Here is a 15030-nt window from a genome sequence, read left to right on the forward strand (position 1 = left end):
TTATATCTGCAGAATAAGAGAAACATTCGGACATTTCACCCCCACTTTTTATGGGGGGGGGGGGTAATATATTGTCCCTTGTTGGCATTACTTTATCTGTCCTTCTGTTTTATGTCGTTAGAAAATGTATAAATTTACCAGCAATTGTTTATATTTTCAAGAAAAATTCCAAAAAGCCTCCAGACAGATACAGAGTGATATATTCTGCAGATTATTACACCACTGACCTGTCTACAGATCTGCAGAACATTGCTCTGTCCTCTACTGATAGATACAGAGTGATATATTCTGCAGATTATTACACCACTGACCTCTCTACAGATCTGCAGAACATTGCTCTGTCCTCTACTGACAGATACAGAGTGATATATTCTGCAGATTATTACACCACTGACCTCTCTACAGATCTGCAGAACATTGCTCTGTCCTCTCCACCTCCTGACAGATACAGAGTGATATATTCTGCAGATTATTACACCACTGACCTCTCTAGAGATCTGCAGAACATTGCTCTGTCCTCTCCACCTCCTGACAGATACAGAGTGATATATTCTGCAGATTATTACACCACTGACCTGTCTAGAGATCTGCAGAACATTGCTCTGTCCTCTACTGACAGATACAGTGTGATATATTCTGCAGAGTATTACACCACTGACCTCTCTAGATATCTGCAGAACATTGCTCTGTCCTCTCCACCTCCTGACAGATACAGAGTGATATATTCTGCAGATTATTACACCACTGACCTCTCTACAGATCTGCAGAACATTGCTCTGTCCTCTCCACCTCCTGACAGATACATAGTGATATATTCTGCAGAGTATTACACCTATAACCTTCGGACCCCCATAGAACACAGGTTCCCTGGATAAATTCCCCAATCTAGAAATGAAAACACTAAAAATGGTAAAAATAAATCTGTTTATTATAGAATCGGGTAGAATTTCTGTGCGGTTTTCTGTGGCTCCGGCCCTTTAACATGCGATGATCGGTGAGATGAAGAGGGGGAGGGTCCTTCTTCACCCGTGGATATGGCCGCCAGTCCACCCTTACACAGCTCGATCCTGGATCAGAAGAAACCGGAAACGTTTTTCATATTTTTCAAAGTCGGATCCTAGAAAAGGAAAAAATACAAATAAGCAAAAAAATTCACAAAACCTTCACCACAAGGAGAAGATGAAGACGAGCGGAAGACGTCAGACTTACCGGATCTCGCGTCTGCTCATCACTGGAGGAGTCTTCATGGGAATTTCTGATGGTTTAGGTGGTAAAGGCCACGATGTTGGGGTGACAACTGCAAAACAAATCAGAAATTCAGTGTCCAGGCGGCTGTAGAAGAGTCGTGAGGTGAGAAGATCATCAGTGGACGGCACTTACTTCACCTAAAGATGGTAAATGGGCCCCGAGCGGCAGATGGAAATAAGATGGCCGCTATCTCTCCCAGGGGTTGGGGGCCCTGATGGTAAATGGGCCCCAAGTGGCAGATGTTACTAAAATGGCCACTTTCTCTTTCGGGGGTTGGAGGCCCTGATGTTAACCGTAGCCCCCGAAAGGTCGTCCATCTCCACATCAGGAGCTGGAAATTGGCGTCCGCCAACCTCCATCTTCCCATCCTCCATCTCCACGTCCTCTGGAAACTGGCGTCCGCCAGCCTCCATCTTCTCATCCTCCTCCTCCATCTCCGCGTCCTCTGGAAACTGGCGTCCGCCAACCTCCATCTTCTCATCCTCCTCCTCCATCTCCACGTCCTCCGGAAATTGGCGTCCGCCAACCTCCATCTTCTCTACAACACTCATCATTGGAAACATCACCATCCTCCTCTTCTTCATATGAGACACGTCCATGATGAGAGCCAGCAAGAGAAACTGACACCGCGGTCAATGTGTGACCCCAATTTATAAACTTGATGATGTCACAACCTGAGGGCCATTATGTGCAAACGGAACACATGCAGATCACAGGCCCCGCCCTTCACATGACATCACGCTCAGATTCTCTAGAGGACGTCACGCTCAGAGAAATAGAATCTGCCCACATTCTAGATGACATCACAAGAAGCGTATCCCAGTGAACCGTTACAACAGAGCGGCCATTTATAACGTAATATGGTAGAAGAATACAGACAGTCGGGGGTTTTAAATAAAACATTTTTACACCGTTCACTGTGTGAGTCAAATAATGCCATGTTGTAATAGTTCCGGACTTTTACAGATGCAGCGATACCAATTTTATTATTATTTTTTTATTTTTACATCGTGCTTGGTGAAAATGGGAAATGTTTTTTTTTAACTTTAGATTATTTTTTTTTACACACATTTTATTAGTTCCCCTAGGGGACTTGAACCAGTGATCATTAGATCGCTGGTACAATACACTGCAATACATGGATGAGTTACGGAAACAGCGTAACTCGCTGAGCTACGCTGTTTCCGGAACTCCCATAGTAGTGAATGTCAGTTATAGAAGCAGCGTAGCGTGCTACTCTGTAGCCGTAACTACTATTCAGTTCTATGGGAGTTGCGGAAACTGCGTAACTCGAACATGTAACCAGGAAGTGAAGTAGCCGGAAGACCGCGGAGCCGGGTAAGATGGAATGGGGCTTAGGGGGCCCCGTTCTAGAGATATTACACCTGTGGATATGTCATAAATGTCCTTCGTAGGAAAACCAATATAAATGCTGCGGTCGCTATTGACCACAGTATTTAACTAGTTAAACAGCGCCATCTCTGTTCCTAGCCGGTAGTGCAGCGTGTCAGAAGCTGACACCTGCAGTGTATGGAGCAGGCTCAGCGCGTGAGCCCGCTCCATACATCATCCCCTCCCCGCCTGATGATGTGCTGGCACATCATGGGTCGGGAAGGGGTTAAGTAAGGAGCGGTCAGGGGGCCCGACACTGCCGACTATAACACGCAGGGACTTTTTAGCAAGATTTATTCTTGCTAAAAACTGCGCCTTATAGTCCGAAAAATACGGTATATATATATATTGATTGTAGATTTTGTCAATTGTATTTTCGGTACATAATTAACCCTTTCATGACCAGGGGTCATTGATGCCCCTGCGTCCAGGTCACATTTTCCATTTCTGATTTGCACTTCTTTAGACGATAATAACTTTGCAACCGCTTTGAATATCACAACTATTTTAACTTTGATTTTTACAAGACTTATGAGGCTTTCATTTTCTAGATTAGTTTAATTAATTCCATGTTTTACAATTTTATTATGAGCAGAAAAATCACAAAAAAAATTGAAAAATAAACAATTTTGTAATTTTTTAAAATAGATTTACCCGTTATTTATGTGTGTGTGTGCGTATGTTATATATATATATAAATATATACACATATATACACACATACATATATACACATACATACATACACATATATACACATACATACACACATACATATATACACACACACACACACACATACATATATACACATATATATACACATACATACACACATACATATATACACATACATATATACACATACATATATACACATACATATATACACATACATACACACATACATATATACACACACACACACACATACATACATACACATACATACACACACATACATACATATATACACATACATACACACACATACATACACACACATACACATACATACATATATACACATACATATATACACACTGTTGCAGTTCTTTAACGCCTTAACGCTCCATGACCTACTATTAGGTCATGCTAACTGTAGCGTTCGTGCTCAGTGACCTAATAGTAGGTCATGGAGTAAACACGGCGCCGTTCGCGCGGGGCGCGTTCATGAGCTGTGATAGCTGCTGTTTCCGACAGCAGACTATCACAGCTCAATGTGCCGGGACCGATCGCGGAGCTTCCCCGCCGATTAACCCCTCAGAAGCCACGTTCAATAGCGATCGCGGCTTCTTAGGGGTTAATCCGCCATCGCCGGCCTGCTACACGATAGCGGCCGGCGATGGTGACTATGGCAACCGGACACCAAACAATGGCGTCCGGCTATGCCATAGACGGAAGCCTAGTGGTTCCTGACAACGTCAGGACCCACTATGCTTGCTGTCAGTGAGTAGCTGACAGTTCTAATACACTGCACTACGCATGTAGTGCAGTGTATTAGAATTGCGATCAGGGCCTCCTGCCCTCAAGTCCCCTAGTGGGACAAAGTAATAAAGTTAAAAAATAGTTAAAAAAAGATGTGTAAAAATAAGAAAATAAAAGTTTTAAAAAGTATTAAAAGTAAAAATCCCCCTTTTTCCCTTATCAGTCATTTATTATTAATAAAAATATATAAACAAACAAACTATACATAATTGGTATCGCCGCGTCCGTAACGGCCTGAACTACAAAATGATTTCGTTATTTATCCCGCACGGTGAACGCCGTAAAATAAAATAATAATAGACCGTACCAGAATCACAATTGTTTGGTCACTTCACCTCGCAAAAAATTGAAGAAAAAGAGATCAAAAAGTCGCATGTACCGAAAAATGGTCCTGATCGAAACTACAGTTCGTTACGCAAAAAATAAGTCCTCGCACGGCTTTATTGATGGAAAAATAAAACCGTTCTGGCTCTTAGAATAAAGTAACACAAAAAGTGAGTGATTGTTTACAAAACGTATTTTATTGTGCAAACGCCATAAGACATAAAAAACCTATAAACATCTGGTGTCACCGTAATCGTATCGCCCCGCAGAATAAAGTGAATGTCATTTATAGCGCACGGTGAACGCTGTAAAAAAAAAAGAATGAAAAAACAATAGTAGAATTGCTGTTTTTTAGTCACCGCGCCACCTAAAAATAGAATAAAAACTGATCAAAAAGCCGCATGCACCCCAAGAAAACTACAATGAATTCCTCAAGGGGTCTAGTTTCAAAATTGGGGTCACTTTTGGGGGGTTTCCACTGTTTTGGCACCACAAGACCTCTTCAAACCGGACATGGTGCCTAATAAAAAGGAGGTCTCATAATCCACTGGGTGCTCCTTTGCTTCTGAGGCCGCTGCTTCAGTCCATTACCGCCCGAGGGCCACATGTGGGATATTTCTCAAAACTGCAGAATCTGGGCAATACATTTTGAGTTGCGTTTCTCTGGTAAATCCTTTTGTGTTATAGAAAAAAAATTGCATAAAAAGGATTTTCTGACAAAAATAAATATGTAAATTTCACCTCTACTTTGCTCTAAATTCCTGTGAAACACCTAAAGGGTTCATAAACTTTCTAAATGCTGTTGTGAATACTTTGAGGGGTCTAGTTTCTAAAATGGGGTATTTGATAGGGGTTTCTAATATATGGGCCCCTCAAAGCAACTTCAGAACTGAAGTGGAACCTAAAAAAATAAATAAATGAGGCAATACTTTGCTTCTTACATTATACTGATAATGAGCCGTGCCCACCCCGAGATGACCCCAGTTTTGACCGTTTGTATAAACGGAGACCCCTATTAGACCGTGCCAGTGCCCGGTTTTCCCAGCATACACCACCGAGACGTTTATTTCTATTGATGAGTCCCTGGTACATTTTAAAGGGAGGGTTCAATTCCGCCAGTACCTGCCAGGTAAGAGGGCAAGGTATGGCGTGAAGATGTATGAGCTGCGAGAGTGAATCAGGGTATACCTACAGGTTTAGGATACATGAAGGAAAGGCCACCCCCAAACCAGACTGCATCCTGGACTACAATAGGTACATGGGAGGGATGGACTTGTCAAATCAAGTCCTGAAGCCCTACAGCGCCATGCGGTGTGGTATAAGAAGCTGGCCGGGCACATCATACAGATGGCATTGTACAATGCGTTACGTGCTACGTCGATGTACAGGCCAGACGGGAACTTTCCTGGAATTTCAAGAGGTGGTTATCAAGAAACTAATCTTTAGGGACCAGGAAGGGGGGGCACCCAGTACTTCTGGAAGCATGGCCACACGCATCGTACCAGGGCAACACTTTCCAGGAGAAGTTCCCAAACCGGTGGAAAGGGAAAGAGTCAAAAGGGGTGCAGAGTCTGCTATAAGAGGGCGATAAGGAGGGACACAATATACCAATGTGACACGTGTCCTGAAAAACCAGAGCTCTGTATAAAAGATTGTTTTAAAATTGATCATACATCCCTTGATTTTTAATCTACCCCAGTTTTACTTACCCTGATGCACTCCGCACAGCTTATCCCCCCTCGTCTTTCCCTTCTGAGCCCTGCTGTGTGCCCAGGCAGCTGATAACAGCCACATGTAGGGTACTACCGTACCCAGGAGAACCCACATTACATCTTAAGGGGTGTATATCTCCGGTGGCGCATGCTGGGCACACTATATCGGACACTGACATGCCATATATATATATAAAATTGCAAATCTCACTCTGCACCATCTGCTGCGCATTATCTTTTACACAGTACCTGTGGGGTCAAAATGCTCACTACACCTCTAGTCTTAAGGGGTGTCGTTTTTAAAATGGGGTCACTTCTCTGGGGTTTCAACTGTACTGGTGCCTCAGGGGCTTCTGCATACATGACTTAGCACCAGAAAAGCTTCAGTAGGCCAAATGGTGGTCCTTTCCTTCTGAGCCCACCCCCCCCCATGGGCCCAAACGTCAGTTTATCGCCACAAATTGGGCATTGCCGCACTCAGGACAAATTGGACAACAAAATGGGGTATTTTATTTCTTGTGAAAATAAGACATTTTCACCCAAAACTACATATTATTGGAAAAAATTAATTTTGTTTGAATTCCCAGTCCAATTCAAATAAGTTATGTGAAAAAACTATGGGGTCAAAATGGTCACAACACCCATAAATGAATTCCTTGAGGGGTGTAGTTTCCAAAATGGGGTCACTTCTGGTGGGTTTTCATTGCTTTGATACCTCTGGGGCTCTGCAAATGCGACATGGCACCCGAAAACCAATCCAGCAAAATCTGCACTCCAAAGAACACACAGCACTCCTTCCCTTCTGAGGCCACCCATGGGCCCAAACGGCAGTTTATCACCACAAATGGGGTATTGCTGCATTCAGGAGAAATTGGGCAACAAAATGGGGTATTTTGTTCCCTGTGAAAATAAGAAATTTTTATCAAAAATGACATCTTATTGGAAAAAATTTCATTTTTTTAATTTCATAGCCCAATTCAAATATGTGCTGTGTAAAAACTGTGCGGTCAAAATGGTAACAACAACCATAAATGAATTGCTTGAGGGGTGTAGTTTCCGAAATGGGGTCACTTTTTGGGGATTCCTACTGTTTTGGCACCTCAACACCTCTTCAAACCTGGCATGCTGCCTAAAATATATTCTAATAAAAAAGAGGCCTCAAAATGCACTAGGTACTTCTTTGCTTCTGGGGCTTGTGTTTTAGTCCACGAGCGCACTAGAGCCACATGTGGGACATTTCTAAAAACTGCAGAATCTGGTCAATACATATTTAGTAGTGTTTCTCTGGTAAAACCTTCTTTGTTACAGAAAAAAATTGAATAAAATTGAAATTCAGCAGAAAAAATTAAATTTGCAAATTTCATTTCCACTTTGCTTTAATTCCTGTGAAATGCCTGAAGGGTTAAAAAACTTCTAAATGCTGATTTGAATACTTTGAAGGGTCTAGTTTTTAAAATGGGGTGTTTTATGGGGGTTTCTAATACATAGGCCCCTCAAATCCACTTCAGAACTGAACTGGTACCTTCAAAAAAAGGCTTTTGAAATTTTCTTAAGAATATGAGAAATTGCTGTTTATGTTCTAAGCCTTGTAACGTCCAAGAAAAATAACAGAATGTTCAAAAAACAATGCCAATCTAAAGTAGACATATGGGAAATGTGAACTAGTGACTATTGTGGGTGGTATAACCGTCTGTTTTACAAGCAGATGCATTTAAATTCTGAAAAATGCTATTTCTTGTAAATTTTCTCAAAATTTTGCAATTTTTCACAAATGAAGACTGAATATATCGTCCAAATTTTACCACGAACATAAAGCCCAATGTGTCACAAGAAAACAATCTCAGAATCGCTTGGGTAGGTTTAAGCATTCCGACGTTATTACCACATAAAGTGAAATATGTCAGATTTGAAAAATCTAGGCTGCGTCCTTAAGGTGTCACGGAAAATTTTATTTTTTATATAATATTGCTTTTAGTAGGTCATTAAAATAAATTGTATTTATTTGTGTTGTACTTTTTATTTTTTTCTTTCTTTTTCTTCTCTATGGGGGCTACCATTTTTTTTTTCATCTCTGTATGTGTTGATTAACGACACATACAGAGATGGAATACGGCAGCTACAATGCATAGGAGTCAATGAACGGCTCCCGTCCATTGTATCTGCTCTCTGGCTCTGTACTGAGCAGACGCAGGTCAGAGTCACACAGCAGAGCAGCTGTTTGCAGGGAGAGAGCAGGCGCCATCATGAAGACCAGCTGCACTGCATGTAAGATGTGTGTGTCTGTCCCACTCTCTATCTCACAGACCCCCGCTCTCGTGACCCCCCCCCCACCCGACGGCCCCCCCTGTAGTCGTGCAGGAGACTCTGTATAAAGGACACATGATGTAACTGTCCTGGGAATGCTGGGTGATAATATGCCTGGTGTTAGTGTGGTCACCCAGCTTTCCCAGACCCCTGTCACATTCCCAAACAGTCTCAGCACAACTAGAGAGATTTACCGTTCAGGGGTCTGGGAAAGCTGGGTGACGACAATTACCCCTCCTACTGGAGTATGTTTGGGGATGTGACTAATGAACCTCTCACACTCCAGTAGGAGGGGTAATGGTGGTCACCCAGCTTTCCCAGAAGCAGATATAACCAGGAAAGGGCTGGATTGATGGGCTGAGGGTTCACAGGGTTTTTGGTGATCCCCCTCTGTCATGTGATCGGACCTAGGTTACCGGTTCATCAGACGGGGTTCATGTGACTATAAATCTGTCCATAACAAGAGACAGTGCACTCAGGACAAGCCCTGCCCTCATGCCGTAGTTGTGGTTCTGTCTGCAGTGATGGTGGTGGGTGGCTCTGACACCCTCCTCCCCCGTCGGGTCATCTCAGGACAGAAGGGGTGTCCGGATTGGAGACACAGCGCCGCACCTGTCCTCAGGTTGTGTCTGGTATTGCAGTTCACCTCCATTGAAGTGAATAGGACAGAGCTGTAATACCACACCCGACCTGAGGACAGGTGCGGCGCCATGTTTTACTGGACGATCCCTTTAACACTTTTCTCGTGTCTGCAGAGCTGTGTGTGGGGCAGAGCGGAGTGTTAACGCGCGCCGCTGATACTTCATAGCCGCTTATCAGCTCTTTTGAAGAATCAGCGGCAAGCACCCCCCCCCCCCCACACACACACACACACACACAAACACGCAAAATCAAGTGTAATCAAGAGGTTTTTGATGTGGTTTTTATAGCAAAAAAGGGAAAGGGAGACCCCGCTGGCTGGCAGGCACAACACTGTAACAAAGTGAAACTAATCTGCGGTTAGGCAAAATAGAGAAGGGTTGCCCTTGTTTCCAGCCAGCTACAGGAGTATTCAATAAGATCAAATATAACTTTTATTGGGTAGGATTAAATAAGTAAATGATCAAAGACAAAACGACACTCGTTTAAAAACGAGCCAATGCTCACTGGCAGTAGAAGATCTGCGTGCTGAGATGCAAACAGTCAGTCCAGTGTAATGGGTCAGTGTTTAGACAGCGTCTGCAGTACGCTGAAATTGCAAAACAAGATCATAGCAGCGGCTGACAGTCAGTGAGACATTGCGTATAAAACATAGCGAGAAGCCCCCCCGACATGTTTCGCTACGAACGTAGCGTCCTCAGGGGTTCATATGGGGCTACTGACGGCGTATTGTGCATCCACACCCTTTTAAAGCCTCGGTCCGCCATGACAGTGGGCGTCGGTCCGCAGGGACCCAATGAAAAGAGGCTAAACAGACCGGCCGTCAATAGTGAGACGAGCGGGTCGTAAGGCCAATCAGAATGGCCAATGGACTGCACCAATCAGAAATCCAGGAGGGCGCGCCTGCGCACAAAAAGTCGGCGCACATCCTTAAAGGGTGGGAAGACCTTCTAACCGATAATTCTCTACGCATGCTTCACTACCCCTTGGACTTTGAAAAAAGTGCCTTTGATCAAATTAACCTCCAGTTGCAAAAGGAAATTGAGGATATTAAAATCTTCAGTACCACATCCGAATATAACAACTGTGAAATCAAACTACAAAGAAATATGGAAAGCCTGCAAAGAGAAATGAAGGAACGCAACACCGTAAATATATACGAGACCGCAAAGACTTTGAAACGGGACAAGCGTATTCGTTCCGTAAACACACACCCCCTGTTATCCATCGTGAAATTAGATCTACTGACTACTCTGAATCTGATATCTCCGGTACAGATGACCCTAGGCCATCCCTTGAGGATAAGAGACTGGGGACAAAGCGAAAAACCAATAACAGGAGATATAATCCTCCAAAAAGAACCTTTTTACCTCTTAAAGTAAATAAACAAATATGCCCTATACAGGGTAATCCTACCTGTGATGATGAGACGAGTGCTGAGAAATGATCTCTACAGAACAGGAAGGGTCAGTCCATTATGAATGGTGGATTCTGTATTATCTATATATAGATGTTACCTGTCAGTGTAATCCTGCCTGTGATGATAATGAGATGACTGCTGAGAAATGATCTCTACAGAACAGGAAGGGTCAGTCTATTATGAATGGTGGATTCTGTATTATCTACATATATAGATGTTACCTGTCAGTGTAATCCTGCCTGTGATGAGACGAGTGCTGAGAAATGATCTCTACAGAACAGGAAGGGTCAGTCTATTATGAATGGTGGATTCTTTGTTATCTACATATATAGATGTTACCTGTTAGTGTAATCCTGCCTGTGATGATAATGAGATGAGTGCTGAGAACTGTAAGGAGCAGTCTACTATGAGACTCATTGGCCAGAGGGAAAACTGCAAGATTAGATAAAGACAAAAAAATAATATAAAAAAAACCACCAAAAAAATCATAAAAAATATGTTTAACAGAAACTTGATTTAAACAATAGATCATTTTCTGATGACACATTCTCTGTAAGTGGTTGAGCTGAGCTTTCCTAGATCTCGGCCTAGAGTGCAGCTGTTAATCGCAGCCGCTGCCCCCCAAAATCTGATGCTAAGCCTAGTGCATGACCGGATTCATAGAACACCTTGTAGAGAACTTCTATGTGCAGTCACAGCTCCCTCAGGTCCTGCACTATGTATAACACATTGTCTGACGTGTTACTGTAATGTAGAACTAAGGAGGAACCCCACCTTAAAGAGAACAGAAAGGAGAAGACCTTTTCTCTCCTCAGTAGATGTTGACTCGCTCATTGCTGTGACGCTATCTAATCATAGTGGACAGCCTCACAGCGATGCAAAGACCTGCAGGAAATGTCTCAAAATCAGCAGGTTTTCTGCATCGCTGTGAAGCGGTCCGCTCTGATTGGACAGCGTCACAACAAAAAGTGAGGCAACGCCTACTGAGGAGAGATGGTGTCTCCTCTTTGTACCTTTAATTACAACACGCATATGTTAGGTGCAAAACGGAGTAAGGGCTGTAGTGGAACAACATGGAGGGGGGCAAAAAAGAAAAAGACAGCGTTGGAATCTGGAGGACGCCAAGTATAAGGGGAGGAATGTGGTTAAAAAAACAACAACAAATAACACAGCAGGTCCTGCTTAATAAACCACGGAGTTCACTTTCTAAATTCATTATTACTGACCTCTGGTAACACCTCCTGGAATTTCCTCCTCCGGTTCACTCTTACACGGTTGATCGACCCTCACTCGCTCTTCTTCTTCATCCTCTGTTTTAATAATAGTCAGATCTTCCCCCTGATTTCACATATGTAACAATTCAGTACAATACAGCAGAGAGTGTGAAGAATCTAACAGATCAACATAAGAAACCACCAAAATCTATGACCCCATCTATGACCGTTAGGGATGCACGATGCCTCGAAACTTCCATACTGTTTCGATACCGTTATGTCATGTATTTCGATACTTAGCTCTGCGGCCGCACAGCTCAGTATAGTAACACATGAATGTATGAGAGCGGGGCTGCGGCTGTGTGATAGTCATTGCCCGGCTCCTGAGTCATGACGAGTGCGCGGGGTCAGGATGATGCGATGCGGCCAGCGCTGCACTAATGATTGCCGGCACTGAAGACAGAACATGGCGGGCACGCTGCAAAACACCCCCATGTTCTGTCTTCAGTGCCTGCACCGCCGCTTATTATAGTGCAGCGCCGGCCGCATCACCTCATGCTGACCGCGCTCTCACTTATGTCAGGAGCGGGGCAATGGTTGTATTACACAGCCACAGCCCCCCTCTATAACGGCGGAGATCAGAGAAACCTCTCATCTCCGCCGCTATTCCCCTGAATGCTGCGATCACAGCGGACTGCAGCATTCAGGAGAAAGGGAGATGCCCCTTGGATCGCATCGCAGGAATCCCTGTGACGCGATTGAGGGACATACCATATATGGGCAGACAGCCCAGGGTCCATTGAAGGACCCCAGGGCTGTCCTACCATATTTCCTGTTGTTAGGGCATATTGAGGTATGTCCTAACAGGTGCCTCTGTACTATCCGTACACAGGCTAATATACTGGTATATAGATATATGCCTGTGTACTATCAGTGAATAGCTGTATGCCTGTGTACTATCAGTATATAGATATATGCCTGTGTACTATCAGTATATAGATCTATGCCTGTGTACTATCAGTATATAGATATATGCCTGTGTACTATCAGTATATAGATATATGCCTGTGTACTATCAGTGTATAGATATATGCCTGTGTACTATCAGTATATAGATATATGTCTGTGTACTATCAGTATATAGATATATGCCTGTGTACTATCAATATATAGATATATGCCTGTGTACTATCAGTATATAGATATATGCCTGTGTACTATCAGTATATAGATATATGCCTGTGTACTATCAGTATATAGATATATGCCTGTGTACTATCAGTATATAGATATATGCCTGTGTACTATCAGTATATAGATATATGCCTGTGTACTATCAGTATATAGATATATGCCAGTGTACTATCAGTATATAGATATATGCCAGTGTACTATCAGTATATAGATATATGCCTGTGTACTATCAGTATATAGATATATGCCTGTGTACTATCAGTATATAGATATACGCCTGTGTACTATCAGTATATAGATATATGCCTGTGTACTATCAGTATATAGATATATGCCTGTGTGCTATCAGTATATAGATATATGCCTGTGTACTATCAGTATATAGATATATGTCTGTGTACTATCAGTATATAGATATATGCCTGTGTACTATCAGTATATAGATATATGCCTGTGTGCTATCAGTGTATAGATATATGCCTGTGTACTATCAGTATATAGATATATGCCTGTGTACTATCAGTGTATAGATATATGCCTGTGTGCTATCAGTATATAGATATATGGCTGTGTACTATCAGTATATAGATATATGCCTGTGTGCTATCAGTATATAGATATATGCCTGTGTACTATCAGTGTATAGATATATGCCTGTGCACTATCAGTATATAGATATATGCCTGTGTGCTATCAGTATATAGATATATGCCTGTGTACTATCAGTATATAGATATATGTCTGTGTACTATCAGTATATAGATATATGCCTGTGTACTATCAGTATATACCGTATATGTCGGCGTATAAGACGACTGGGCGTATAAGACGACCCCCAACTTTTACCCTTAAAATATAGAATTTAAGATATACTCACCATTTCGTGCAGGAGCGCTTCACTATGGCCATCGGCGGCAGGACCCAGGACTCTCTGTCTCTTTGAACTCGCGCATGCGCAGATAGGCTGCTTCATCGCTCGAGATCTGAGAGGCAGGGAATGAGAGGAAAGGGCGGGCCAGAGGATCTTACAGAGATGTTCCCTGGCGGCTAATACCGGCTTCCCTCAGATCCGTGGCGGATTCCGTGAATCCCGGGAGCCTGTGTACCGGACTGCAGGCTCACAAGGTAACACACAACCTGTGTGTAGACAATATGTAGACTAGGGATGTCACGATACCAGAATTTGGACTTCGATACCGATACTTCGTTTAGTATTGCGATTTCGATACCAATTTCGATACTTTTGCCAACAGTAATAAAAAAAATATTCTTCCGTTTTCTGATGTGAGGCGCGACGTGTGATGAATTTTGAACGCACCTCACATTAATAGTAATTAATCCCATCATGTTTCTCAGTCATATTGGGTTAATGTGCGAGGTACATGATGGGTTAATTACTATTAATGTGAGGAACATGGAGGGTAAATTCATCGCACCTCGCGCCTCACATTAATAAGTGAATGAAAGCCGTGTTTATTTCATTTTTTTACAGCGTACACATCATAAATGATGCAAAAACATTGTTGTCCGCGCCATTACTGAATGTGTGTATTTTATGTATTGAGACTTATTTTAATGTTTATTGTAAAAAAGGTGAAGGTGTATTTATTTTTTTTACAATTTAACAATACTTTGTTTTTACTTTATTTTTAAACTTTAATGTACTGACATATATCAGATATGTGCCAGTACATTAACCTGTGGACGGATAATACACAGGCAGTTGTTAGGACATACTTGGGTATGTCCTAACAACATGAAATATGGTAAGACAGCCCTGGGGTCCGTCAATAGACCCTGGGCTGTCTGCCCATATATGGTATGGCCCTCGATCGCGTCACAGGAATTCCCTGTGACGCGATCCAGGGGCATCCCCCCTTCTCACTTTCCCCTGAATGCTGCAGTCAGCTGTGATCGCAGCATTCAGGGGAATAACGGCGGAGATGAGCGGTTTCTCTGATCTCCGCCGTTATAGCGCGGGGCTGCGGCTGTGTAATACAGCCATTGCCCCGCTCCTGACAGGAAGTGCGCGCGCGGTCAGCATGAGGTGATGCGGCCGGCGCTGCACTAATGAGCGGCAGTTCAGGCACTGAAG

The 15030-nt window shown here is 43.0% G+C and overlaps 1 protein-coding gene across 4 annotated transcripts in view; it reads right to left on the minus strand.

Annotated features, from left to right (window-relative positions):
- Positions 1 to 926: 926 nt before the first annotated feature.
- The window catches only part of LOC142731587 (uncharacterized), a 60889-nt gene continuing 46785 nt past the window's right edge, over positions 927 to 15030 (minus strand). For 3 of the 4 annotated variants that reach the window (XM_075849443.1, XM_075849442.1, XM_075849441.1), the window contains 2 exons: positions 11754 to 11865; positions 10754 to 10959 (listed from right to left, as the gene is read on the minus strand). In XM_075849443.1, the coding sequence (XP_075705558.1) occupies positions 10844 to 10959; positions 11754 to 11865 (228 nt within the window). In that variant the 3' untranslated portion in view covers positions 10754 to 10843. Of the gene's footprint in view, positions 1118 to 1209; positions 1298 to 10753; positions 10960 to 11753; positions 11866 to 15030 lie in introns of those variants that run through there. The other variant, XM_075849444.1, reaches the window with a different exon arrangement.

The sequence above is a fragment of the Rhinoderma darwinii genome, unplaced genomic scaffold (genome assembly GCF_050947455.1).
Source record: "Rhinoderma darwinii isolate aRhiDar2 unplaced genomic scaffold, aRhiDar2.hap1 Scaffold_828, whole genome shotgun sequence".
NCBI classification, from domain to species: Eukaryota; Metazoa; Chordata; class Amphibia; order Anura; family Rhinodermatidae; genus Rhinoderma; species Rhinoderma darwinii.